The sequence below is a fragment of the Puma concolor genome, chromosome B3, assembly GCF_028749965.1.
Source record: "Puma concolor isolate L17-30 chromosome B3, mPumCon1.1.hap2, whole genome shotgun sequence".
Classification (NCBI taxonomy): domain Eukaryota; kingdom Metazoa; phylum Chordata; class Mammalia; order Carnivora; family Felidae; genus Puma; species Puma concolor.
Window position 1 is genome coordinate 107,252,511 of NC_141672.1, and position 27,998 is coordinate 107,280,508.

Below are 27,998 nucleotides of genomic sequence, written 5' to 3' on the forward strand. Positions count from 1 at the left end.
ATTGGCTGTCTCGAGGAATGCGGTCGCCCCCTTGGGAAAGTACATATCTGGGAGCAGCAGGCGGCTCCGCGCTCGCACTTCGGCTCGGCCGCCCCACCGCGCACTCGCCTCTCCACTCCCGCCGCAGCCCCAGGGCCCCTCGCCGCCGCCACCATGGACGCCATCAAGAAGAAGATGCAGATGCTGAAGCTCGACAAGGAGAACGCCTTGGATCGAGCGGAGCAGGCGGAGGCCGATAAGAAGGCGGCGGAGGACAGGAGCAAGCAGGTCTGCGCCTCCCTGGCCCTGCGCTGCCCCCGCCCTTCACGGCGCCCCCGGGCCCTGAGCGCCTGGCACCCCTTCCCGGCCGCTCACCCCGAGGACAAGGGGAGCCACTCCCCACCACGCCACTCCTGGGAGGCCGGGGACGCGCAGCTGAGAAGGGGGAGGGGAAGAGCAAGACTCAGGCTTACGCTAACTTTTTGGTCTCGTCCGGGGACGTTTATTTCCCTCCTCGGCTTCCCAGAGCCCGCGAGGTCTTCTCAACCCCTAGAGACACTTGACTCTCAGGATCGGGGATCAATGTTGGACCGGAGTGGGGGGACGAGTAGGTTAGGGTGAATCGAGTCCAGAAAGTGTTAGAAGTTCTTCTGGACTTTTGACTGGAAAGAATAAAACCTTCAACTGGGGTAGAGCCTGAGCAGGGGGAAGGGGCAGGGAGGTGGAGGTGGGGGCGGGGGGGGGGGGTCGAGTCATGAAGTTTTTTCCTAAGAACAAAGATGGAACAGAATGGAGAGTACGGCCCGAAAGCCAGGGAGACTGGGGCGTTTTTCTGCACCCCCAGTGGTGGACTTGAGCGCGCTGGGACCTTGGCAGGATTCTCGTCCCGCGGGAGGTGGGGGTGCAGGGTGGGCCACAGTGCGGTTCCATATTCAGGAGAGAAGAGGTTACTTAGAGACCCTTGAACCCCGAGTCGGCAGCGCCCCAAGCCGAGGGGCCGCAGCCAACCAGGCGCTCGTGTGTTGTGTGTGTCTAACACCCGGTCCGTGCCGGCCGCCCGCGCCCGCCCGCCGCTGCCCCCCAGCTGGAGGACGACATCGCGGCGAAGGAGAAGCTGCTGCGGGCGTCGGAGGACGAGCGGGACCGGGTGCTGGAGGAGCTGCACAAGGCGGAGGACAGCCTCCTGGCCGCGGATGAGGCCGCCGCCAAGGTACCCGGGGCGCGCGGCGCAGCACGGCGCACGAATGGCTAACTCTGTCTCTCTCTTTCTCTCTCCCTCCCTGTCTTTCCCTCTCTCTCTCTGCTGTCCCTGTCCTTCTGGTTCTGTGCACCCACACCCCTCCCCCGCGGGATCACGCTGCCTGCTGCACCCCACCCCCACCCCTCCCCGTCCCTCACGGCCAACTCCCAGCTGGAAGATGAGCTGGTGTCGCTGCAAAAGAAACTCAAGGGCACCGAAGATGAACTGGACAAATACTCCGAGGCTCTCAAAGATGCCCAGGAGAAGTTGGAGCTGGCGGAGAAAAAGGCCACTGACGTAAGTGCACGCACACAGTATCTCCCTCAACTCCTGCCCAGTGGCCACTCTGAGGGTCACCACAATGGCCAAGGGGCAATGGAGGAGGGTCACCTCTTCCTGCTGGACACCCGCACACAGCCCTGACATGGCCCAGAGCACTGGATGCTGCCTCAGACTTCTATTGCACACGTTCATTTATACTTCATCCACTCCTCTCTCTTTTTCTCCTTCTTTCCCCCACTCCTGGGGGTGGAGGTGGGTGGGTGAGAAGCTGGGAGTGGAGTGGCTGAAATTGGATGCTGGAGGTGAACCTTGCCTCCCTGGTGGCAGAAAACCTCTGCGGTGTCATCACCAAGGTTTGTGCAAACAGAATGCCTAGTTTACTTTCTTTCCTTTGCAGCCTCTGGTGGGTGGGAATGCCTGGTTTTCAATGGTGAGTCTAGTCAGGGTACAGAGGGCCTGGTCTCTAAATTGAAGGAATGACATGGTGCTACTTTTACTTAGAAGGCCGAGCTTGATGTTGGGGTGCAGAGACACTTGAGGCCTCCTTGCTCACTAGGGAAGCCTTAATCCAGCCCTTAAGATCTGCCTGGGAAGATGATACTTGCTTGGGTCTGCAGTCTGACAGCACTAGATCCTGAAAGTACCCTGGGAGTTATATATAGCTCAGTGCTTTATATGGTATAGTGAGCTAACTGCCCCCTGCCCCTCCTGCTTGCCCCACCCCCACCTGTCAGCCTTCTGACAACCACCACATAGTTTCAGGGGTGATGCACACACTGCAAAAACTCTACCAGCACTTTGTCCATTGCCCTTTGGAATCTTTTTAGCTGAAGAGCTTGTCTCTTCTGCTCCATAAGTCAAGCCAAGCATTAGATTTCCAAAGGAACGACTTCTTTTCACACTGTTGGATTCCATTGTAGAAGCTCATTAAGGCTAGAGGCCCAATTAGGAAAGAATTCCTTGCGAAGTTAGTAACAATTCCAAGAATGTATGAGCACCGGGGAAAGCTGTGCCCAGAAGTTGAACTACCAAGCACAATGGCAGAATTTTTTGTATGAGAGTAAAATGCAAATTGCTGGAGGGTCTTGGGCCTTGAAACCAGTAATGGCTTTTTGTGGCGTGAAAGGCTTAAAATGTAATCTCCAAGCATGCTTTGCAAATGGGAAATCCAGACATAGCACATTTAGAATCGACCAAAAAAAAAAATTCTTTTTTCAATGAACATCAAGATTACTGGAAACGGCGTTCACAGAAGCACTGACTTAGCTAAAACATTAAAGCTACAAACTACCTGGCTTTAGAAAAAGAGCCAAAAAACACATATAACTCTGTGTCTGCTTTGTATAATGTAGATCATATGTCTGCTTCGTGTAAGGCTAAATGGAGGATGTCTGTCTCCCCCAAATTCTCCAGCAGGACGTTTATTTAGCTTTTTCAAAAGAGCCGCTGATAGATCAAGGAGAGATATTCCTTATAAGGAAAAGAATGCAGAGAATTTGAAAATAGCCTAGTAAGACTGAAGGAGAAAAAAGCGACTACAATTCTTAAAGGGAAAAAAAAGATCATAATTATTGTAACTATGTAGTGCTATCATGTCTTTATTGAAAAGTCTTGTTTAAGGGAGCTTTGGAATGAAGTGGGGCAGAAGTGGATGAGGATATTTAAAGCCACCTTGGTGGAGGCGGGGTTAGCAAGGGAGGGAGCTTTTTGAAACTGTGTTTTGGTTTCCTACTGGAAAACTGTCCCTAATATGGTACTTTTTTTTTTAATAGTAGATTGATCATTGAACTTTTAAGATATTGTAGATTGTTTGGAATGTGTAGGGATGTTGAAGAAGAACATTTGCAAAGAAATGCTATATTTAAAGTGATTTCCTAACAAAAATAATCAAGAGTTAAGGAGGAAGAGACCGATATCACTAAAGAAAGCGGGAGATAGGAGGTCAGCTTCCTGAGGTAGAATCATATTACATTTGGAATTAGGACATTTCACTGTCATTACTCACCAATTTAAAAACATTTTTACATTTTCCTACTACTTAAAACCTTTTTCTACATATTTACCAATACTTTACAAATTTTATTCCAAAAGAAGGGTCTTCCTAGCTTAAAAGATTGTAATTCACAAGGTAGCAAGCATCCTGATGCTTTTCTTTTGAAACTTTTGGTGTTCCACCTAAATGAGGCTGAATGGGATCAAGGGCTCCATTTTTTCTCTGGCCCCCAACCCCTTCGCCAATATTGTGATGTATCTGATATTTGCAGCATGTGAGTCTTTATTCCTTGCAGGTCTTTGCTTCCTAAATCAGTGATTCTCAACCTTATGTAAACAGAATCTCCTAGGGAGGTTTTAAAAGCCCAAATCCAGACTGCACCCCAGGCCAATTAAATCAGAATCTCTAAATCAGAATCTCTGGGAGTGGAACCCACGCATTAGTATTTTTTAAATGTGCACCCAAGGTTGAGAACTGTCCTAAACTCTTGTATAATGACATCAGCATTAACATGAACTCACCTAAAACTGTCTTTCCCAGGTATTTGAAAAGCAGGACATTAAGTCATTAGTTGGCTGCTTTAGAGCACTTGCAAGTGTCCAGTAGTTTCCCTGGCGCCCCCTTCCTCCACCTTCAAAGTTGGAGCCCACTGTCCGGACTCCTCTGGGGGAGGCGTTGTAACCTCCCGCATGACCAGATGAACTGTGTGGAAACAAAGCGAGAGGCTCCACCTACAGGGCGTGAGGGCACATGCTGAGGTTTGTGAGAGTCTCAGCGGAGACTGTGACAAAGTCCATAGAAAATGAATCAGGAAAGCAAAGGAGGTTCCCTGTTAGGGCTTTGGAGAAGGAGGACGGGGTTGTCAAGTATGTCTTTGTTCTTCATTATTCCCACACTTAAATACATCAGGAATTGACTTGAAGGGCCTCCTGTGAGAAAGGTGAGGAAGAAAGCCATGAGATTTGGAAGGCATTTAAAAACGCAGCCCAAATGGGAGAATTGGCAGAGGACGGTTCCCAGAGACTGGGTTTTCATCCAGCTGTAGCCAAAGGCTCTCATAGTGTTCTATAGCCTTCATGGCTGTGCCTTTTAAAGGCATCTCAGTCCAGCCCAGAATTGGTCAGATTCCAGAAGATCTCTGAGGCTGATCTAAAACCAGAGAAGCTTGTAAGTTATAAGGGACCCGTGAGATGATTGTTTTTATGGAAAGGGAAGTGAGCCCCAAAGAGGTTCGTGGCCCTGAGAACACAGCCCGTGATGGACCCCCACCTGACTCTTAAGGCAGTGCCTGCATATTTATTCACTAAAGCTATCATTTGAGTTAACTATGTACAATGTGTTGTGCTAGGCACTTTGTTTTATTTCATAATCCTCACCACAGCCCCATGAGGGAAGTACTGCTATTCATTCCACTTTTATAGATGAAGCCCAGAAGAGTCAAGTTACTCGGCCAAAGTCAACAGCCAGGAGAGATTCTAGGAGCCGGATTCTAACCTACCTAGGAACGCTGCATTTAGAAAGGTTTAATCAATATGTTAGGTTTAATCGAGGTTAATGCAATATGTTAGTGGTTTTCACTTAGTGAGTTTAGTGAAAGAGGAAGGTTGTTGTGATTAGGATCTTGTGTGATGTAGTTCTTTATAACGAGGAAAGGTCCTGGGGACACACTCAGGCCCCAAACTCCTCCACTCAGCTTCTCTCTTGGGCTTGGGAATTCTGTACTCCCGAGTGCGAACTCCCGCCGCCAGTAGGCGGCACCACCGCCCTTAGCAACCAGGTCCGTTACCCGGGGTCACCACGGAGCCAAGGAGGGGCGCTAGGAATCGCAGTAAAATCCCTGGCGCGCTGGCCTCCCTCCCGGCCGGGCCCATCTCTCCAGGTGTCCCAAAGCGAGTCCACCACCTCCGACAGCCCCGGTGCCGCGAGCATGCGCAGTGTCTCACGCGGGTTGCATATTCCCGGGGTCCGCGGCGCGCGCCCCGCCCTCTGTGCCCGCCCCCGGCGCTCGCGCACCCGCCTGCGGTTCGCCTGCGCCGCCCGGGAGACCGCCACTTCCGGGCTGGTCCTGGGCCGCTGGGGGCGCCGCCGTTGCGCGGCGCGGCCTGGGCGGGGCGGCCGGGCGCTCAGGAGTGCGGCTGCGGCAGCGGTGGCTGGAGCGCAGCAGCCGGTCTCTCTCACCGCAGTCCGCCGGCCAGCCCGCCGCCGCCCCGCGCGATGGCCGGGAGCAGCTCGCTGGAGGCGGTGCGGAGGAAAATCCGAAGCCTGCAGGAGCAGGCGGACGCCGCGGAGGAGCGCGCGGGCAGCCTGCAGCGCGAGCTGGACTACGAGAGGAAGCTGAGGGAGACCGTAAGGGACCCACCCATTGCCCACCCACCCCCACCCAGAGGCGCCTCCGCCCCAGTTGGGCCCACAGAGCGGTGCAGGGCCCTCCAGAGCCCACCTACCCCTGCCCCCACGCCTCCAGGGGCGCACCTGGCGCACCTGGGGCAGCTGGCGTCGGACTCTAGGGAGGGGCCCTGCCTGTTCCTTTCAGCCTTTCCTTTCCATCTTCGCTGGTTTAAAGTAAAAGCCCCGAGGGGAAGCAGGAGTGGTGTTGAGAAGGTTCTGGAAGCAGCGCTTTCCCAGAAAGGGCTCTATTTTGGGGTTATTTGCGTTCGGCCCGGGTGTCTCGGGTCCCTCGGGATGTGCACTTTGCGCTGCTGGCATTATTTACTCGAAGGGTGGGGAGGGAAGAGGGAAATCCTTTTGGAAATCCGTTCCTTTGGAAAGGGGCGCTGACAGGGAAAGTCTGGGGCACTGCCAGACTTTAGGGCCGGGGGATGCTAAACTCCACCATCCCCGTTGACCATTGGTTTTCTTTGTGGTGGTTGAGACATTGACAGCGCCGGGCTCTGACATACATATGACATGCATAGTATGAGACCCGCTTACCTTTCCCTTTGTATTAACCATCTCTCCTCCCTAGCGGTCTTATACAGATATTCCTTTGTTATCGAGTATTGAGAAGAGTTGGCTACATGTCAACGATCATTGGGTGTATTCTCTTGCCGGCTTCCCCCTCCCCCATGTTGAATGTAATACCTGGTTTCCTTCCTTTCTCCTAAGGCAAATGTATCCAACATACAGGAACAGGATTTCAGAGGTAGCTCAGGCATTTGCTATTTGTTGATTTTTGAGTGTGTGTTTTAAATCAGGATACTCAAACACCTTGGGAGATTTATGACAAGCATAATATGGTGTCCAGCTGTGCTTAATACGGACCATTCTTCTGAGTTGAGTAAATCCTACCGGTTAGGTGTTTGTAATGGCAATATGGCTGGCTGCAGAAACTTCAATACCTGTTTTGCATAAAATACATAGAAACAAATGGGTCCTCTTAGGAGGAAGGCCTAACTAGAGGAAATTTGGTGGAAAATACAGACAGGAATCAGGAAATTAATAAGAAAGACAGTTTTCTTGAGAACAAGTCAGCAAAGATCCCATTGATGTGTCTGAATTTGACAGGGCAATCAAATGATTCCAGTTCTCTCTCTGCCTGGCTAACAGCTGTCCTTGAACCATTAGAACTAATAGAACATGATGGATAAGAATGAGAACTCTGGACCCAGACTGCCAGGATCTGAATTCTGGCTTCTGCTACTTACTCCCTGTGAGATGCTGGGCAGAATAACTTCTCGTTCTTTCAGATCCCTAACTCTAAAATGTGGATAATAATAATGCCTACCTGTTGAGGTGGCCAAAGGAGTTAGTATGTGTAAAGAAATTACAGCAGTGTTTGACACAACAGAGTAAGTGCTAAATGTCAGCTGGTATTAAAACTGCACAGCACTTGGCTTTGTTCTTTGCTCCTTTGCCTTCAGTTCACCACCTATTCAAAGGGTCTTGAAAATGGCCTACTCTTTTCACTACATGTCAAAGCACTGCATATAAACGCTTTAACCGATATTTTTTTTTGTCTTTTGGGAATTTGATGGAGAGAGGATGTGGGCAGACTGGAGGAAATGTTTGGTTGAGGTGGCATGAGTGGTGGAAGTGAGTAGATAGAACTCCCCTCACCCTCCTCAGAAAGGGAACATGTAGTCCTCTGCAGGAGAGCCTTCTATAGACTCCTGTCTTAGTGTTTGATGTTAGACACAGAAGATTAATTTTATGAAGGGCATATTGTTACTTTTATACATGTCTTCTCTTTTGTACGTCATTTTTCTAACGGTAGTCTTCCTGGGCCTGCTGGCTAAAGATGATGCTTTCATTCTTTTCAAAGCTTTGTGTTTAACGTGGTTTAAATAGTTTGAATTTTTTGGAAGTAATTTTGAAAACACTCTATCCAGGTTGATTGGACACAGAACTTTATTTATTTATTTATTTATTTTTTTGAGAGGGAGGGAGAGAAAGAGAAAGAAAGAATCTTAAGCAGACTCCACGCCCGGGGCAGAGTCTGGTGACACAAGAACTCGATCTCACAACCATGAGATCATGACCTGAGCTGAAATTAAGAGTCGGGTGCCTAATTGACTGAGCCACCCAGGCACCCCAGAACCTTTTAAGATAGCAGTTTGAGGACTGAGTCAGAAGAGACCATTGCAGATTGAGAGTTGTTCCTAACTTCTGCAACTGTAATTTAGAGGGAGTTAATTTAAGGTGGTCTCTTGGTAGTTGTCAGACATAGCTGTGAGTTAAGCTAGCAGTCAGTTTCTCTTAGCTACAAGGATACAGGTTTAGTGACAAAATCATGAGCCGCTGCAAGAAATACTTGACTGGAGAGTTGGCCCTAAGTTCTGATTCTGAAAAGTTCAGACGTACTGTAGTTAATAGGCCCTCTTAGGCTAGCACTACCTTGGAAAACTTGGTTATCCCTTATTTCCTACTGGTTTGTTTTTCCAAAGTGTGTGGGCCCTTCAAAATGTTGGAATGAGGATACTTTGCTTGATATAATGATTGACTCTAGGTCTTGTGACACACTAGGGTTTTGTGTGTTTTTGTTATTATCAAAGGAAAGAGTAGCAAGAAGGAGCCAGTCTTTCCTCCTTTCTGGGTGGTATCCAGCAAACAACGAGACTTAAAGATGTATCCTGTAGGTTCTCAACTAGTAATTTTATTAAATCGTGGGAAATAACCAATTAACAGAAATCCCCTACCCTCTCCCACTTTCAAGTTGGTAAATAGCTCTGAGACCAGGAAACTCAAGAGTGCGCTTTGTGTTCACATTGGCAACCCCAGGCTGGCAATGACTGTAATATACACTCAGGATTTCTGTCTTCATATGTAGGCAAGGCAAGGGCACTACAATGCCCTGTTCATGTCCGTTCTCCCTCATTATACAAATATGCCTCATAAATTATAGGCCTTGGCACAGATAGAGGAGGTTGTGTTTATCTATTATCCATGGGAGTGCCCCTTAATGTCATCAGTGGTTTTTTCCCCTTTCCTTACCATATAAGGGCAGAAGTTTAACTTGGCTGTAGTCACTTGGTCTTACACAGCAAGTTGGGTGAAACCTTCGCCGTATAACTACAGTTTGCATGAAATAAAAATGCCTGACCTTTGGTCATCCCACGTTCCCCTCTGGTTCAGGCAGGACTTTGAAAACATATTCCAGAGGATCATTTTTTAGGATATAATGTTACTCTCCTAGTTACTATTTTCTTGACTGTTTTAACAAGAATACTTTTTTAAAGTAAAAACCATTGCTATATATATATATATATATATACACACACATATATGTATATATATTTATTTAGTTATATTGGCCAAAACATCTGGATTTCATGAAAATGTAGGCATCATAAAAGTTTGCTGTCAAATCTGATTTGGAGTAATAGTTTGCTATGTTGAAGTGGCCCTGCTACCCTTGATTCTGTATAGTACCTTGTTGAGGTTGGGAGAGCGGTGTGCCTACCCTTGTTTTCCGTGTAGGTAGCTGGTACCTTTGGGTTGGGTGCAGGGACAGGCCAGGCCCAACTGCAAAGTGCCTGCTGGCTGTTTAACAACAGATCTGCAGGAAGATAATTGGTAGCCTTTACTAATATAGCAGTCTCTTTTCTGAGTAGCTCATTACATGTTGGGACACAATAGCACTTTTGAAGTAAAAGAAACTAGCATCCCAAACTGAAAGACTCCACCAGCAGTTATCAACACATTTTTAGAAGAAGCCAACCCAGCGCACTAAGGGTGATTTCCATGCCTGGAAATGATTTGCGTCTGGAGTCTTGACCCTTCCCACACTCCTTGTTGTTTATATGTGCTTTTTAAATAACAGATACTCATGTGGCTGGGGACTTGTACTGGCAGAGGTAACCGAAGGTTAAATCTTAAGTAGACTACCCAGGTTCTGTGATGAAGGAACCTTAGAGAATACCTAAATAAACTTCAGAACTTAGAAAACACATACCAGAAATAAAAGGCTAGTGAAGGTAAGAGCTAGAGGCCTTTTGAACAGAGCGTAATCCAAAGCACACACATATATTCATTCAATCATTCATATTCTCTCTCTCTCTCTCTCTCTCTCTCTCTCTCTCTCTCTCTCTCTCTCATATACACACACACAAGTAAAAATAAGAGTAAGAAGTTTCCTTAATTAATTTATGGACTTAAACTTGAGTTGCAGGGACCGAAACAAAATTGCGGCCATCCCAGTGTGGAACGGCCTGAGAAGCCAGTGGGAGTCCAGGTTTTTCCCAGGGAAAGCTTACGTGCAGATAGACGTACCCCAGACACTGCTCCCAGGTCCCAGCTGTAGCCTACAAGCACCTTTGCCCGTGCTGCTGTGAAAGCTCAGGGGCAGCGGGTGTTGGCTTCCCAGCTTGAGGGCAGATGCTCTGTGTCTACCTGTGAGGTGTCACCCATGAGTGCTACTTGGTGAAGTTTTCAGTGGAATACCATACCTTATCTCTGAAGGGACGGAGAGAGCTTGTTTAGTGGATGCTATGCAGTACAGTAACTGTTCTCCTAGGCCTGTCATCAAAGCCTCTCTGTCACATGGGGAGTTGTGTTGAGAGAGGCTATAGGGGACTTGCCACTCTAACATAGGAAGAGAGAAGTAAGAGGTAAGAACCACCAATTCCAGGGCTGCTGTGAGATCCCTGGAGGCAATGAGAAGTGGCCGAGCCCACACACGAGGACCCAGGCAACTGGGGTTTTAGTCTTGTCTCCCACTGATGTCTGTATGGCCCGAGCAGGGTCAGCACTGTGGGTCAAAGCTCCCTCTCTCCTTTCTTTTGAAAGGAGAGCTGGAAGAGTGGTTCCCACAGGACTTGCCAGCTTCTTTGGATGGTGGGGCCGGGAAGGTGGAGGGATGGAACATGTTGCGTATTTATGTTGCAGATGTCTGCCCTCCCCTCTGACCTCCTGAATCAGAATTTCTGGAGATGGGGCCTGGAAGTTTGCATTATTAATACGCCTCTTCTAGGGGATTCTGACAGCCAGTTGTGGGAACTGCTGGATGATGCCTAGAGACTCTTCCAGATAAACAGTTGAGACCCCATTTTGTGAACCAGCCACAGGTCTGCTGTGTGCACGGTCCTGGCTCCTAGAATGGACCTCCGTTCCCAGTTGTTGCTTGGGGGCCCTGTATGAGGCCCTATATAGTGCCAAGAAGTCGAAGGTTCTACGACACGCTCCTAGGAAAGAGTTAGTGACATTTACATATCAGGGTCCAGAGCTAAAGGAAGGAGTGGTTAGAGTGAGGGGCAATAAGAAGGAAGCTACAGATTGGCGGGGGCCGCTTAGGCAGGGAGATCTTGTGTACAGAGCAGGAATGAGCGTGGGGGCGTGGTCTCCTTACTCTCCATGCCCTGGCCACATGACAAGCTGGGGACCTAGACTGCCCTGCCACCCGGAAGGTCCTTTCCTCAGAGCATAAACCCTGTTCTTTCTGTGAGTACAAAGTCCTCAGGGTTGGGGTCCAGGTGAAACACAGAGCAGAACCTTAGAGTGTGGTGGCTACAAGAAAACATTTTGAAAATCGTGTTGACATTTCTCTGGCCATAGCACCTGTAACGAAGATACTTGCCTTCATATTCAAAATAATAACGAAAGGTGAGGAATACGTTCAAGTGTATGACCTAGACATTCTACTAAGGTATTTTTGTTTTTGCTCTTCGTTTTTGTTTTCGGCTTTCGGAGTTGCTTGTTTCCTGACAACCCCCCACCACCATGCCCCATTCATAAAAGGAATAGAATTGTGTTAGAAATGGAAAATACAAAAAAAGTGAACAAAGCTGACCTGACCTTAATGTATAGTTCCTTCCCATTTTTAAGAAATAGGGCTAGAACGACAGTTCCTTTCATGTAAGAAATGCATTGTCCCTATTACCCTCTCTCCTCCTCTAGAAAAAAAACATACTTATTAGCCGGTCAGACTTAGCAGAACCCATTACTAGCTGTGCACCCCTAAGGATTTACTTTGTGGGCCTATGTGGATGCAAATTGTCCTCCTCAGAGTCATTTCCCATTTCTCCTATTCCCTGTCTCTGTCAGCCTGTTACTACTACATAGTTAATTTTTGTTGAGATAAAAGTGTATTTGAATTTTTTATAAAGAGTCCTTCACCGTGGTTGGAGATGCCCTAATGACTTCTCTTCCCCAGACAAAACTTGGCATTTAAAATTTTACAAATCCAGAGGAGCAAAGAGCTGAACGTTCTCGTATTCATTTCATTCAAGGCCATAATCACAGCCTCTCACTACATGTGCCTTTCAGACTGTGTACATCAGGAGTCCATGAGCTAAGAAAGTTGCTTTTGTTTAAATTATGTCGGTCTTATTTATTTTATTCAGTAGACATTTACTGAGCCCATATTCTTTCTGTGCAGAGAACTATGATTCCTTACATGTAGGAAGCTTCCAACTGAGTAAAGCACACAGAAATATGGATAGAACTGGCATGCCTTAAGTATGTATGGTAATTTTTAGAAAACTCTAAAGTGGTGTCCTGAAAACCTTCTCTCTCACCCCATGATAAGCACACATTCACAGTGGCTGCAGATGAGGAAATGGTACCTGATTAGTAAGTTCTCTCTTTGACTTCCAGGCATAATATTGAAACAAACACCAATGCAAGTGTATGTAACGGATCATCATAGACTTGCAAGTGTTCTGAGGCTCACGGTAAAAAGTGCTTATGATAGCAGCTAATCATTGCATCCCCGAAAAGTAACATCTCTAATTTAGATACAGATACTAAATAAAAATAGTATCTGTACCGCTTTCTCCTAAGGAGTTTGAAACTTTTCTTGTAACAACCTTGCAAGAAATGCCAGTAAGCTTATCTCAAGAACACTTGGGAAATTTGTCTTGGCCCTGTTCCAGCATATGACCGAGTTCTCCTAAAGGGGTTACTGAAACGGGAGTGGGGGAGGGGCGGTTGTGTCTGTATGGCATATATTTTAGAACGGCTGACTTTTTAAATACTTTAGTTCCTTTTAAGACTCCTTTGAGAAAGTAGCCAGGAGGAAGGAGAATGCAGACTCCTGAGTCTGGTTTCCGGCTGGACTGCTCTTGTCCTATGTGGCGGACCCTGGGTGGGTCTTGTCTCTGCCCAGTTCTTGAGCCCCCGTGAGTGAGGTGGCCGTAATGAAGCGCCCCTTTAGCAGTCAGGGGGACCCACTGTGGAGTTCTGTGGAAGAAAGGAACCAAGTGAGAGAGCACTTGGTAACGGTCCCTCTCTCCACTGAGAATGGTGCGTGTGGACTTAACACACGCAAGTGTGGACGTTCACTATATAAATCAATGTAGCAGTGTCTTCGAGAACTCTGGACTTGACCAGGGTGTGTAATGCACTTAGAGGTAGCTCACCACACGGCCAGGCTTCCTGTCAGAAATCGGTGTTTCTGACTCAGCCACTTCCTGTAGGCAGTGCCCTCACTTTCTCTCCCAGTCTGAAATGCCTTTCACTGTCTCTGCCTAGGCTGAAGCCGATGTAGCTTCTCTGAACAGACGCATCCAGCTGGTTGAGGAAGAGTTGGATCGTGCCCAGGAGCGACTGGCAACAGCTTTGCAGAAGCTGGAGGAGGCCGAGAAGGCAGCAGATGAGAGTGAGAGGTGAGGGTGCCTCTCCCAGCCCACCTTTCTGCACAGGCCTCTCCTCCGGGTGGAACAGGAGGGCTTCTCTGATCTTTGGGGCTTCACAATTTTACAGTGCCTTGGTGGGATCATCTCCTCAGTTGATCCCAGGTATAACTTTACTAGGTTTGTTCCTTTAACGTTAGTGGAGCCCCTGTGTACAAAGCACTGTTTGAAATCCCAAGGTTACAAAGAAGAAAGAGCTCCTATTCCTGCCTTCATAGAGCTCATCGTCCAGAGAGGGAGATGGACCTTTAAATGAGAAATTCTAGGGATGACTATTGGTTCTTTCATTCTTGCTGACCGCAGAGCAGTTAGACATTTCCAAAAGATAAACTTTATTTAAAATACGCCAAGGAGACTGGGCCCAGATAAATGAACCATGGACTATCAGTTGTCAAGTAACCCAGCAAATTGGTGGAAGAGGAAGCACAGATAAAACAGAAATATTATCTGCAAAAGTAAATTGTTTTGGACTTAGTAATGTTGGTAAGATACTGGTGCACATGTAAATATAGTCGGATACTCGTGTATTCAGAACCCACTCCCTGTAACCTGGCTCCACCTGATTATTACTCCAAGATTCAGTTTTGTGGTAGTAAAGGAATACCATGGCCATATAGCCCAGCACAACTCCGTGTATTCTAGAAGTTGTTCAACTGCTCAAGTTAATGTATTCATATTGCATAGAAGCGTTCCAAGAAAGACTGAACTGGAGAGTTCTCCTGCTTGGAAGCATGACAGAGTAATGTGGTGGCTCAGAACACTGGGAGTGTGCATCGGTGCTGTGGCCTGGGCAGGTGAAGGCAATCCGTCATTCTTTCCATTTCTCCTTCTCCGATAGAAGTGAGTTTCTGTCCACTCACTCTGATAGAAGTGAGCACCCTACCACCATGGGTAAAGAGTGATTTCAGCCTTGAAGATTAAAGAAGCATTTAAGTTGAAGTTTCCAGCTCCTTGTTCACTGCTGCTTATTGTTTCTTCCCTAACCAAGAGTTTTGGAATTCCTTAAGATGACTCATCATCTTTTACCATGCACACATGCCAGTGGTTTTGTGGCTGATTCTTCCTAAAATATACTTGCCAGTAAACGTAAAAAGCAATCTGGCAATGTTAGACTTTGTAGGAAAAAAAGGAATTCAGAGATCACTTACCCACTCCCCTCTTTTTACAAATGAGAAGACGAGGGCTCAGAAGTTGATGTGGCCTGCCCAAAGTCTCACGGCGGATTTATAGACAAGCCAAGAATTTTAGTCTTCTGATACATACTGTAGTACTTCATCATCTGAACTGCCTACTTAGATTTTGGTAAACGAATCCCATTTTATTTTATTTTATTTTATTTTTATTTTTTTTAATGAATCCCATTTTAAAATGACTTATTCCATAAAACTGTAATACATCCCACAACAGTTTACATTTTCGAAAACTTAACACTGTGAGATCCAGAGACAGCACAGACGATGGCATCAATCTCTCTGTCAACACCTCTATTATGTAAGAATTCTCTTAAAGGCAAAACTCACAGTTTTTCATCTAAAGTATTAGGTCGACCCATATGAAGTTGTCATTTTTGTAGGTCTGACATAGTCAAGTGTCAGCAGCATCACATGGTTCGGTCTAATGTTTACGTTTGTGACTGATGGGGTGAGAACAGCTACCTTCTTTGTAGGAAGAAGTACGCGAAGACAGATTTGTTTTTGTTCTAACTAGGAAGAAATCTCATTATTTATATAGCAAGTAAAGCATGTTGGCTTTTCCTGTTTCCATGCTTCCCAGTTTCAAGCAGGATCCTGACGTGGTACCTTTCATTTAACGTTAGATCCCTGGATAGCTTCACCAGTATCGAAAGTGTGAGGTTTCGTTCACAACAAACAGAGAAGTGTATGTCTTTTCCTTCCTTCAGCTCTGGAAACTCTTGCTTCGTGGTTTGGAAAATAAAAGCTGCCCTGTGCTCTATTTTGGTCTGCCAGTTACACCAAGCCTCACAGACCAGTGCAGCGCAGTGTGGGTTCACGGAGGTCTCCTCTAAACCTTGGGTCTTCTGCTTGTCTTCCTTTTCAGAGGCATGAAAGTCATTGAAAGTCGAGCCCAAAAGGATGAGGAGAAAATGGAAATTCAGGAGATCCAACTGAAAGAGGCCAAGCACATTGCTGAAGATGCCGACCGCAAGTATGAAGAGGTCAGATCTTGGGGCCCAAAGCCTCACAGACTCCCCTGCATTGGCCTTGGTGGGGGCCAGGAAGCAGTGCTTACAGCCTTGCGTTCTTCAGTGAAACGATCTGCTTCCTTGGTGGACATGGGTGGTTTTGAGAAGCAGATTCCCTTTGTCTCCAGAAAACAGTTCTTATTTGATCCTGCTAAGGCATCCCAGTCTTTATCATGAAGCCGGGCTGAGAAAGCACTGAGAAAGACCAAAGCTTCCCCTGTGATATCCCAGCTGTGCAGCCCCCAGACGAGGACAAAAGACCTTTGGCCAGGAGAGAGGAGAGTTGGGCCTCACTTGTGGAAAGAACCTCTCATACTGTCACCGTGCAGGCAGCTCTTCCTGGTGTGATTCACCTAACATGATCCAGTTCAGGCAGCATAGGGACACAGTCCATGCACTAAAGTCCGCGTAGATTCAAGAGGCCCTTTTCAATGTGTCCTCTCTTTTCAAGGTGGTAGAATCCTGTTATCAAGATAGGTTCACAGGTGAATCAGATTCTGGTCATGTCTCCATGAGAACAACTTCCTGTGATAACAGAGCTAACATGACTGTTGCCTTAGTTTTATCTTAATGTGTCACGGCTGTCTTGAAATGGCATTGACACTCCTTTTTTCTATTATTGTTATTTACCACCATCGTTATTACTATTATTACTTCCAAGTTACACTATGCCTGCTACTTTTGAAATGCTTCAAAGGATCCCTTTGAAGCTCTCAGGTCCTTTCCTCTGCTAAATACAGAGTTGACTCCATTAGTCATCTTACCAGCTCATCTCAAGTTAGCTTCTCTTGGTATCCTGTTGTCATTTTTAACCTCCTCCACAAAGAGGAGGTTGAGGTACAGAGCTCTAAATTGATAGAGTTCTCAGGATTATTTTCAGTGGTTTTTGGCAGCCCCCACCTTCACAGCATCGGATGCATCTCGTCTCACCATTCTGCTATTTTCAAGATGGTGAATTTCCTCTCTCTCCCTTCCTCCACACTTGGGCTGGCTGCCCTGTAATTAAATGGACTTCACCTGAGTCAGACTTAAAATCAGACTGCCTCCCCCAAACGAGCGACTCTGAGTCTTTGTGAGCAGAAGCCTCTGGTCTGCTCTCCCCTGGCCCTCCGGGTAGCGAGTTGCTTCTCTCCCATCCACAGGAAAGAGGGTCATCTCATTTGTCGATAAGAACTTGTAGGGGCCGGTGGGGCCAGTACCCACCTCCGTGTCCTGCCCCCATACTCAAAGCTTGCTGGCCCCATGGTATGTGTGTGTGTGTGTGTGTTGTGTTTGTCCTGCTACAGGTGGCCCGTAAGCTGGTCATCATTGAGAGTGACCTGGAACGTGCGGAGGAGCGGGCTGAGCTCTCAGAAAGGTAAGCGGGCCCGGTGCCGGTCTGCTGTGTGTGGGGTGCTACAGAGCAGTGACTAAACAGCATGACCTTCTGGCAGCTGCACATTGACCTGTTTCAGCTCCAGGCTCCTCCTGTGCTCATCTGACATGGATGAGCTGTGAGCACGGAACACGGAGGACTTGTGTGGGGTGTCTGTATGAATGCGTGTATCACTGCATGCCTTACCTGCACACTGATTTTGAGAATGGCCTTGTGCATTTCCTGTGTCCACTAACAGCCAAGTTCGACAGCTGGAAGAACAATTAAGAATAATGGATCAGACCTTGAAAGCATTAATGGCTGCAGAGGATAAGGTACTGATGGCTCATGTGTGGTTTTAGGTTTAACTGCAACCCAGACGCCTTTCAGCTTCCAGTGTCTACTGGTTCGTTCGGTATAACGACACCCTCTGCTGTCTTCTGTCTTGCTTTAAGTGCTTTCTTTGGGTCCTTTAAACTCCTTTGTTTTTCCTTCAAAATGCTCTTTGGTGCAGCCAAAAAGAAGCCAAATTATCATACTCCAAAATTACTGGATTTTTGTCACCCTGCCTTTCTGCTGGTGCAAGTTTAAGGAGGCAGTGTCCTCAGCACAATTGAGTTCCTTAATACCTAATGATTTGGCTACTTTAAGGCAGCCCTTTGTTCTCTGGGACTCGGTTTTCATTTTTTCCCATCCCTCTCCTTTTTCTCTCCTCCTTCCTTGGGCTTGTCTCCCACCCTTTCTGCCTCTGATCGAAAACATTAGCAAATGTGCCGAGCTTGAAGAAGAATTGAAAACTGTGACGAACAACTTGAAGTCACTGGAGGCTCAGGCTGAGAAGGTAGGCCAGGAGCATGGTGTGGGGGAGAAGCATCTTTTAAGAGCTGCTCGAAAGACCCAAACTTTTTCTCTTCTGAGGCCCTGCTGACGAAAGCATACTGTTTAGCAAATGGCATGATTTTGAGGTGATTTCCTGATGGTTATTGGATAACAGATTCTCATTTTTAATAGAGAACATCTTTTATGTTGAGTATGTGACTCGTCTATAACAATTCAATTTAAACCAAGTGCCACATGGCTAAGTTATCTTGTTCTTATCCCATGTAAAACAATAGGCAAGAAAACAGAGAATGTATTGTAGTGTGCCATTTGATACCAGAGGCTCCGTTACCTCCTAAGGGATCCTCAACATCTGTTGGCTGGGCTGGCGCTTTCTTTGTATTAGAAGACCTGAGTATAGAGTGAGCTGTAGCCTGACATCTGGAACGCTCTTTCTAATTACAGTACTCGCAGAAGGAAGACAAATACGAGGAAGAGATCAAGGTCCTTTCTGACAAGCTGAAGGAGGTAATACTATGAGTGTTTTAGATGAAGCCAACTGGATTTTAAATGAGTCCATTTGTATAAAGCTGGTCAGGGCTTCTTCATTTCAAAAGTATGGTGATCCAAGTCAGGAATATTCAAAGGTGGTGTTGGAGTTAGTGCGCTGTGCTAGTGACTGACTGAAGTGTTCAGACCCGTTTTATGGGTGCTATGCTTGATTTTGATTCTCTAGTTTTCCCTGTATTTGTAGCTCCCAGAAATGTAAAGCCTCCCGATTTTGACTAAAATAAATGGAATCATTACAGGCTGAGACTCGGGCTGAGTTTGCGGAGAGGTCAGTAACTAAATTGGAGAAAAGCATTGATGACTTAGAAGGTAAGATCTTAAGTTTTGTTTTTAATTTAGTCCTTATGGTTGAAAACTGAGCTGGAGGAACACTTCGCCAATCCAAGTGCATCCTCCTGGATATACTTCTTTGCTCTTGCACATTCTTCCTGCCTGTCCTTTGGGGTTTCCATTCTGTGGCTCTTAAACTCTTGGACCTGAGTCCTCTGCTCTCCAGATGACTGTTAGCCACCAGATGAGGCACGTCTCTTTGTAAGGGCAGATGCCATCCAGCTTTCCTTCACACTGTGCAGAAGTGGGGCAGGTTTATTTGTTGTTGTTAGGTGAGAATGACTTAGTGTATTCTCTGCTTATTGATACCTCCTAATTGTCAGAGTGGCATGGATTCGTTTTTAGACACAACTCGTCTTCCAAGTGTGAACTCAATGTAACAGTTGGGTTCTTGTGGTTTTAAGTCCTTAATATCTTGGTAAATGCTCTATATTCTGAAAGGGGGGGTGGGGGTAATAGGACATTGTTTTTTGAGATTATGTTCAAGCCTTTCTCTCCTAAGATATTTAGGTTTTTGTTTTAGTAACACCTGCCTTTGTCTCACGGAAATCCTAAATGTTGAACTCTGAGGCTCGTGAAAGGTCAGCTATGAAAAGGAAAGAAAGGAGAATGCATAGAATATACAAGAAAGGCAGAAGGGGCTGGCGAAGGCATCCAAGCTAGTGGAGAAGAGAGAATGACAGGTGGTTGTAAAACAGTCTGCCAAAGTACAGCAAAGTGTGAAACCTTCATCACTACAAAAACTAAATTGCAGACTTGGCAAGAGCCCCACCATAAACGTGTGGCTGTCCTCGCTTTTCAAACCTCGTGGGCCAGTAACAGGGTAGCTTAGTGAGAAGACCAAAGGAGTAGCTCACAGGACACTAAGAAACCGACATCCCAGTGGTCTGATTTGGTCAGGAAGTCAGTGGCTTGAAGGCGGAGCCAGATAAGGATTACAGAGTCACAAATTGTTCTTCCAAAACACTGCCCTTGGGAATTTTTTCCACTGTTGAGAGTTGCAGATGGTTGACTACTCCAGTGGAATTAAAATATAGCTATAGAAAGGAAAGCTATTCTATTACCTACCCAGGAGACGGCCTTCTGTGGTTGTATTCAGGGTATAACATGGTTTACTGAGAAACCAATCCTGTTTGTTATGATTTTTCGTATTGAGTCTTTCTTGTTTTATTTTCTAATGGGTTTTGTTCTTTTTGTTTTTGTTTCAATTCATTTAAAAACAAAACGCACGCCTCCTGCATTGGCCACCTGCTGCGGCATCAATTCCTTCATGCATTGCCCTTTTCTTGCTGCTGTGTGGGGATGGTGTCCATGCCACCCTCGCTCACCCTCCATCTCTTGATCACTCTCCATGCCCTTGCACCTCTGCCTTCCACTTCCTGGTCATAGACGAGCTGTACGCTCAGAAACTGAAGTACAAAGCCATCAGCGAGGAGCTGGACCACGCTCTCAACGATATGACTTCCATGTAAATGTTGATCCACCCTGCCTGCTCACATCCGTGCCCTCGCGCTAATATGATAAACTCACCACTGCTGCCTTCTGTACCTCCAGAATCTCCATCTTCACACCTTTCTGTTTGCTCTCTCTGCATAATCTAGGATAGTTATTGTCTGCTCACATTCTACTAATAGAAGAGCCGAGTAGATTAAGTCAGTCTATACACATCATTTTCCCTTCAGAATGTGTTTATTTCATGATCTCTGAGCTAGATTGTCCCCACCAAGCAGTGAACTGAAATACGAATGGCTTGAGCACTACCCTTTTAGGAAATTAAACTAGGCTCAAGTAAAACTAGAAGGCTACGCAGTGGTGCAGGAGCTTCTCCGGAAATATCAAAGATCGGTTTCCCGAGATTCGATTAAATACAATAGGATCATTTTTGGTAAAAGAAATGTACACTTAAGGAACCCTCAAGTGTCTGGTTACTGAGGATCTGAGAGGAGATTGATCCAGTACAGCCTAGGGAATGGTTGAGAGATGATCTCTTCCTCACCTGTAAGAATTCTGGAGAGAAATGGTTCATCTGCTGAATAACCGAGGCTTTAATTTTCTGTGTTTAAATAAAAGGCATTGAAATATTCACAGTGAACACCACAGCTGGTGTCAAAGAATTGGGATACAAGCCACCAATTACACAGTATGAGTTAAGCAGTTAATGGCTCACCTTTAACTGTGTGAGGCAGTGAGAGAGTAGATACCTTGTTCACATGCGAACTTCGATCATACACAACTAATCCACGTATTGCTAACCCAACCTAAGCGTTACACTTCTTCTGCTTCTCTAAATTCTAACTTGGAGTGTTCCACAGAGCGTTCTCTTCGTTCTAATAATATAGCGCTGAATTCCACATGAGCTGGAAATTTCAGACCCACCCGTGTACGAACATGGTAGCGTAAAGAGTGTGGCATGTGCCTGCTGCCTTACAGGCTATAGAATTTCCACATCACCGTTAGAGACGTGACTGTCACCGTGGAAAGTAGAGAGAATTCCATCCTCTCTTCCTTCGTTTGTAAATGTGGGGGTGAATCAGAACATCTGTCTCGAGGTCTTTTCTGGTGCTAAAATGTGGTGATTCTATAGGTAAAATTTGTGGCATCAAGAATGCTCAAATATTCTGAAAGGTGAGTTAGCTTAAAACCTGTTTTTGAATTCTACGCATGGGCCTTCTTGACGATGGACCGTCACCCAGAGGGGCCTGTGCTGGCCTTGGGTCTAGACACGGGTGGGCGAGGAGGGACATCCTCCTGCAGGTGCGGCTGGCAGTGGGTTTTGCATGTCTGCTTCCTGCCTGGGTTTCAAGTGCTGCTCTCATCTGTTAGTTTGCTTTTCCTTTTTTCCATTGTGCCACTTTTTTTCTTTTTCTCCCACCTTTTCTCCTCATGCAGATAAGTTTCTTTGCTTCACTTCTCCTGAGACCCCTTCATCAAGCTGGCTGTCCCACCTCTCTGAGCTCTGCGGTTTGTCTGTTCTCCATCTGACCTGGCTCATTCTTTTAGCATCCTGCCTGAGAGCCAGGCACACTGCTTTCCATTGTACAGAAGCTCCTCATTTCAGTGTAAAATAAACACTGTGTAAGCTATTTCTGTTTGCTATTCTTTTTACTTCTTATTTATTGACATTTCAGTTTCAACAAAACTAAATAATAAATAAAACTACAAATCTGCTTCACACATAGGAGGCTTAGTTTTGGCTGCTACCCTTTTTTTTTTTTTTTCATTCTGAACATGAATGTTAAAAGTTGGTAAAGCACTAGTTCCTCACTGGACTTTTAAAAAATGCTCAAGCGTGGGTCCCTCTCAGAGTTTTGGTTTCCAAAGATTAAAGAGTGGGGTGTTTTGTTTTGTTGAGATTGTGATGGTGCTGGTGTATAGTCCTCACTGAGAACCCACACAGGGCACATTGCTTGTTGGAGTGGCAGGTGTGCCTTGAGCAGTGCCTTCCTCTGCCAGAGGTGTAGTTAGATGTGTCAGTGCTGAGTTGGCCCTGTTCGTGGGGCTGCAGCTAACTAACACAAGGCTCTGCCGAAGGCTCCACAGCCGTCCCACACTGCTGGGACTTCACATACTGGAACTTGGAGCCAATGTTATTGAGATTATTGTTGATCCTCCTTTACAGCACAAAGAACAGTTAAAGATTTTAAAAAGTATATTCATTACTTAGCCACCTTCATTTAGATCACGAGATGACATCTTAAGTTTTCTACATATGGTTACATTTAAGTCAAGATTCATTTTTGTGCCCGTAAGGACCTCTTGTATTCTTTAGGAGGTGTAGTGCATACATAATCTTTGTGATAATAGCAGTTTTTTTTTTCATTTGTAGTTGTTATTAAAGTATAACCATTAGGGTTGGTTCTTTTTTTGCCAGTGTAGTTAGTGGAAATTGTTCAGAATACAGTTTTCTTTTTTTTTTTTTAAGTTTATTTATTTTGAGAGAGTGTGAGTGGGGAATGGGGAGAGAGAGAGAGAGAGAATATCCCAAGCAGGCTCCATGCTGTTAGCACAGAGCCCAGCGCAGGGCTGGGACTCACGAACGGTGAGATCATAACCTGCGCTGAAATCAAGAGGCGCTTAACTGACTGAGCCACCCAGGTGCCCCAGAATACAGTTATATTTTATTTAGGCTTCGCTATTTTTACTTTAAAAACAATGGTTAAGTGATTAAAGTTTTTTTTTAACGTTTATTTATTATTGAGAGACAGACAAAGAGCGTGAGCAGGGGAGGCATAGAGAGAGGGGGAGAGACAGAATCTGAAGCAGGCTCCAGGCCCTGAGCTGTCAGCACAAAGCCAACACGTGGCTCAAACTCAAAAACTGAGAGATCATGACCTTAGCTGAAGTCGGTGGCCCAACCAACTGAGCCACCCAGGCGCGCCAATGGTTAAGTGATTTTAAAAGAAATTGCAAAATTAGGACTTTAAAATGATGTGGATTTTTGTTTCTTAATTCCCAACATTTCTGCAGCTCAGCAGTCTGGCTCTATTTCTCCTATGTTTTAAACGTGAGTGATCTTGATCTGTTTTTGTTAGCCTGAGAGTGTTGACATATACCACTGTACTCAAATGTAGACAAACTGAAAATATTGTCAATTGCTCCACAAAGACTTCAGAGTAGAGAAAAAATACTCTTTAAGAGGGCCATAAATTAAAGCATTTTAATACTGGTGTAGTAGACTTTTTAAAATTTGGAATCTGGAAGTCAGTGTCTCTCCCTTGAGAGTGTAAAAAAGCCTTCTATAATTTTGTGGATTTTTCCCCCCTAAAGCTCCTTGGGTCTGCTTTTGACCGTGATTGCTGTCATATATTTTTTTAACTTCCTAGTAATAGAAGGGGGCCCTTCTCTGAGTGCCCCTACTCCCTGCTATAGACAAAATGACAGGTCTCCAAGTTCTGCTGAGCAGATGTGTAGTTAATTCTGGAGGCACATCTGTTTTGGGGGGGGGGGGGACTTTGCAGAGACTTTCATACTTTGTGTAAGCACATTCTACAAGGAGAAACGGGAAAATGATGCATTGGGAAGGCAAATCTGGAGTAGCCCCAGGAGGTAGGGGTGCACGAAAGGATAAATAGCACCTTGATTCTGTCAAGAAATTGCCGGCGTCCAGGTTTCTAGTTCAAAGAGTCAGGCCATAGCTGCAGCTGCTTCAAGAGCCTGGTTGGACCAAACAGAAAGCATTCCTGAGTCTGGGCACTAGAGGCTCCAGACATCTGGGAGGTAGGACAGGAGCAGAAAATACTTGCGAATGTAAAACCACTTCTGGTTCCTGCCCCCAGTCTACCCAGGCATGGCAGCTCCATGACAGCTGAAGTGGAGCAGGCCCAGAGGGGGATGTGGAGGGACAGCTGTCATTTAAGCTGAATTTACATTGACCTTCTGGATTCTCTAGGGTTTCTCCAAAGTTCTTTTATTCCAGCTTGGCCAAACCTGCCTGCCCGTGGCGATCGCCCCCCTGCATTAGCGGTAATATTGCCAGTGGGGTTTAAATTTGCAACCCCCAAGCATGTGTCCTTTGCAGGACACTGTGGAAGGCAGCGGAGAGGTGGTGAAGAGCCGAGCCCAAAATGTTCTTTGCCCTCGATGAGCTGGCCATTTTGCTGGAAGGTAGAGGAGTGAAGAGAGCCCAAACTCCTAGATGGTGTATGTTTGGAGCTACCTGGAGGAGGTGACATTTGACCGGGGTTTTGAATATCCAGAAAATGAGGATGAGCAAAGAGGACAAAGTAGCAGACACTCTAAGCTAGAAAGCATAGTGCAACCTAGCATCTTCCCCATCTTCTGTCACTTCTCAGAGAAAGCTGATATGAGAACTGATTAATTTCCCGACACCCCTGGGGTCCAGAGGCTGGATGGGTTCATTCTCCCTGGGGTTAGGATTGTCAGCTTTTCGAGATCGGTCGGTAGAATTTCTGGGTCCAGGTTGTCACTGTCATTCGAACCAGTCGTATCTCCTCCAACTTTTCATGGTAAATGCCAGGTTCTTGTCATTTTGGGGGCATCCCCTGGGCCATCAGATACAGACTGACACCTGTAGTTGGCCTCCCTAGCGCGTGAGCAGATTAGACGCCAGTGTGTAAAACTGATGCTGTGCCGGTGGCCTGGTGGATGTTTGAGGTCTTGTCCGTGCTGTACGCCTCCATCTCGCGCCACACACGAACGCCATTCTCTTCAAGAAGTCGGCAAATGAATTTTACGTCACTTGTGCGTGGAGACACGGGTTTGTTGTTGTGCTGTTTGAGTAGTGTAGCACCCTGTGTCAAAACGACGAGAGGTCAGAGTGCACCCTGTATGGTGGTGATTGGGGGACCGACAGGGAGCTTAGTTCTGCATTTTTTTTTTTCAAACGTTTATTTATTTTTGGGACAGAGACAGAGCATGAACGGGGGAGGGGCAGAGAGAGAGGGAGACACAGAATCGGAAACCGGCTCCAGGCTCTGAGCCATCAGCCCAGAGCCTGACGCGGGGCTCGAACTCACGGACCGCGAGATCGTGACCTGGTTGAAGTCGGACGCTTAACCGACTGCGCCACCCAGGCGCCCCAAGTTCTGCATTTTAAGAGCTGAGTGCACAGGCAGCGGGGAGGGGGGAGGGCGGCCCTCCTGGTTCTGCCTGAAAGGAGAGCCAGTCCCTGGAGCGCAAGTGAAAGGGGTTCCGGAAAGAGGTGGGCAAAATGGGTGGGTTCAAGTTTCACTGTAAGATCTCCACCATGACCCCCTGCCTTGGCTCCTCAGGCTGTTGCCAGGAACTGCATTCGGCTCCGTTCACCTAGGGGTTTTAGTAAGGTGCAAGAGGAACATTCCCCCTCTCTCTTTCTTGCCCCTGTCACTCCCTTTCCCTCCCTGGCCACCAAGAGAGAAATCCTGGCTCGTCCTGAGTCTATCAGGCCTTTCCCACCCATCCTTCCTGAGCACGGGACAGACGACCACCGGGTAAGGGTGAGCTGCTCGGCAGGTGACCTGAGGGATCTCTGTTAACTCTTTCACCACGTCTGGCTAACCTGTCTTCCTTCTGCCTCTTCTCTTCTGCTAACCTGCTTGCTGACCTGTACAGATCAACTCTACCAGCAACTTGAGCAAAACCGCCGCCTAACTAACCAACTAAAGCTGGCCCTGAATGAGGATTAAACTTAAGTGGGAAAGAACTTGGGCTGAATTCTAGGAATGGAGCCCATGGGCAGGAAGTCCAGGACTGCCATGCCTTCAACTAATAGGGCCGACAGCACTTGCTCTCTGCAGAATCGTACATGGAGGGAGTTAACAGAAAGGCTGGCTTCATCTGCGTCTTTCTTCCTCTTATAATCTGGAATAATTAAGTTCTCTTTAGACCCAAAACTGCTTTTATGGTAAAGTTATGTGTATGTATATGGATCAAATATTTATAACAATCAATTCAGCAATCGCAGTTCTTCTTGTTTGAACTGATACAGAATGGGGACCAAAAATTGTTTTCTGTTTCCCACAGAGAATGAGTTCTGCCTAAGTTAGAAAGCCAAAGCCAAGGAGTGTGTAACTATATACGTATACATATTATATATGATGCAATATATAATATATATATATTGCTATTACATATTCATATTCCTAACTTCTTAATATCTGGTATAGCGTTTGATTAAATGTACCTATGCTTGGGCAAAATAGCTTTTGAAAACAGGAGCTCATGTCAGAAGTCCCTGATTGTCTAAAAGGTATGCTTTTATTCCGTCTAATGGTGTTGTTGGAATCTGGTGAGAATGTCATGCTAATAATAAATATAAGAATAGTAAGAGAATGTCCTACTGAAGTGTGCATGAAACTTGGATATTTTTTTTTAATGAGCAACAGAAATAAATCATTTTAAAAGTTGTCAGAATATCTACTTATATCATCTCTGTCTTCTGTGTTAAACACAGCTCCCAGATCTTTAACTGCCTGTAACTCAGAAATGTCTGCCATAAGTAACTTGAGTGCTGCAAGCACCGTCGCTGTCCCCGTGGCATACGGCCGGGGGACCTTCACCAAGCCCCACCCGTGCTCTGTTCAGAGTGGCCTGTTGGTGGAGGTTCCCCTGACTGCTCTGTGAGAACCTGCTGTGCCTCTAGTCCCTTTCGGTCAGAGATGTCTTCTCCCTTTGTAGGTCCTTGTCTGGAAATGAGCAGTATCTTACAAGCATGCCTTGTCCTAATCATCTCATCTTTGTTTGTGACTGATGTTTGCCTGCCTAAATGTACAAACCGCCTCTGTGTCCAAAGTGCAACTATTCATGACTTAATTTTCTAATCCCATCACAGAGAAAGTGGCTCATGCCAAAGAAGAAAACCTTAGTATGCACCAGATGCTGGATCAGACTTTACTGGAGTTAAACAACATGTGAACCCTCCTTAGCTGCGACCACACTCTTTCATGTCGTTTTGTTGTTGTTTTGTTTTGTTTTGTTTTGTTTTGAAACACCACGCTTACCATGAAACCCCTTAAACGCATTTTTATTTACTTTTACACTGTCACAGAAACATCCACAAGATACCAGCTAGGTCAGGGGGTGGGGAAAACACACACACATACACACAGACAAGGCGAGCCCATGGCAGGGCCGTAATGACTTAAATGTGCCATTTCCCTGGTTGACGTTGCCACACTTATTAGAGAGTTTTGCAACACAGTATACTCAGCCAGTCTAGGAATCCTCACTAAAGCAGAAAGATTTCCACTCAAAGTGCCAACGATGTATCAACAGGAAGGTTAATGTTGAAAACGCAATCAGGTGTGGATTGGTGCTACTTTAAACAAAAGGTCCCACTGTGGTCTTTCGTTCAATATTGTACAATTTAGAATCCTGTCCGACACTAATTTATTTTGTCTTGAGTTTTATTATGAGATGAGACTGCGGATCCGGTATGCCTGAATTCACTAACGCCAAGGGTTTGTAAGGCACGCTGCTCTTTTAAGACTTCTAGGGCCTTTTCATTGGCACACCTGCGGCTCATTACAACTTGTAGGATAGCATTCGATGTGGACTTCCACTCTCCATTTCTCCATGTTCAAGTGAAAGATTTAGGCACTACGTACAATTGGTAAAGAAAAATCATTTTCTTAAGAGTTATAACTATATGTAAACATTGTATAATGGTATGGAATAAAATGCACATTGTAGGACATTTTCTAAATTTGGTGGTCCTGTCATTT

The 27,998-nt window shown here is 46.2% G+C and overlaps 1 protein-coding gene across 27 annotated transcripts; it reads left to right on the forward strand.

The window, feature by feature from the left end:
- The first annotated feature begins 39 nt into the window (after nucleotides 1–39).
- Nucleotides 40–27,979, forward strand: TPM1 (tropomyosin 1). 27 transcript variants are annotated; one of them, XM_086710859.1, is made up of 10 exons: nucleotides 48–267; nucleotides 1,064–1,189; nucleotides 1,391–1,516; nucleotides 13,401–13,534; nucleotides 15,620–15,737; nucleotides 17,051–17,121; nucleotides 17,378–17,453; nucleotides 18,403–18,465; nucleotides 18,747–18,816; nucleotides 20,227–20,309. In XM_086710859.1, exons 1-10 carry the CDS (start codon nucleotides 154–156, stop codon nucleotides 20,307–20,309), a joined length of 981 nt encoding a protein of 326 aa, XP_086566985.1. In that variant the 5' UTR covers nucleotides 48–153. The 27 variants fall into 27 exon arrangements, with proteins under 27 accessions (XP_025774305.1, XP_086566982.1, XP_086566978.1 ...); XM_025918517.2 differs by lacking the exons at nucleotides 17,378–17,453; nucleotides 20,227–20,309 and adding exons at nucleotides 17,884–17,959; nucleotides 27,107–27,979 and having other exon boundaries at nucleotides 52–267; XM_086710851.1 differs by lacking the exon at nucleotides 1,064–1,189 and adding an exon at nucleotides 21,727–21,918 and having other exon boundaries at nucleotides 58–267; nucleotides 20,227–20,305.
- Nucleotides 27,980–27,998: the final 19 nt, after the last annotated feature.

What these genes read in the sequence shown, in the direction of transcription:
- TPM1 (XM_086710859.1), top strand. Translation starts at nt 154, where the DNA reads ATGGACGCCATCAAGAAGAAGATGCAGATGCTGAAGCTCGACAAGGAG. An exon ending in CGGGCTGAGCTCTCAGAAAG is followed by an intron (nt 17,122 to 17,377) that starts GTAAGCGGGCCC and finishes GTCCACTAACAG; the next exon opens with CCAAGTTCGACAGCTGGAAG. An exon ending in TAATGGCTGCAGAGGATAAG is followed by an intron (nt 17,454 to 18,402) that starts GTACTGATGGCT and finishes TTCTAATTACAG; the next exon opens with TACTCGCAGAAGGAAGACAA.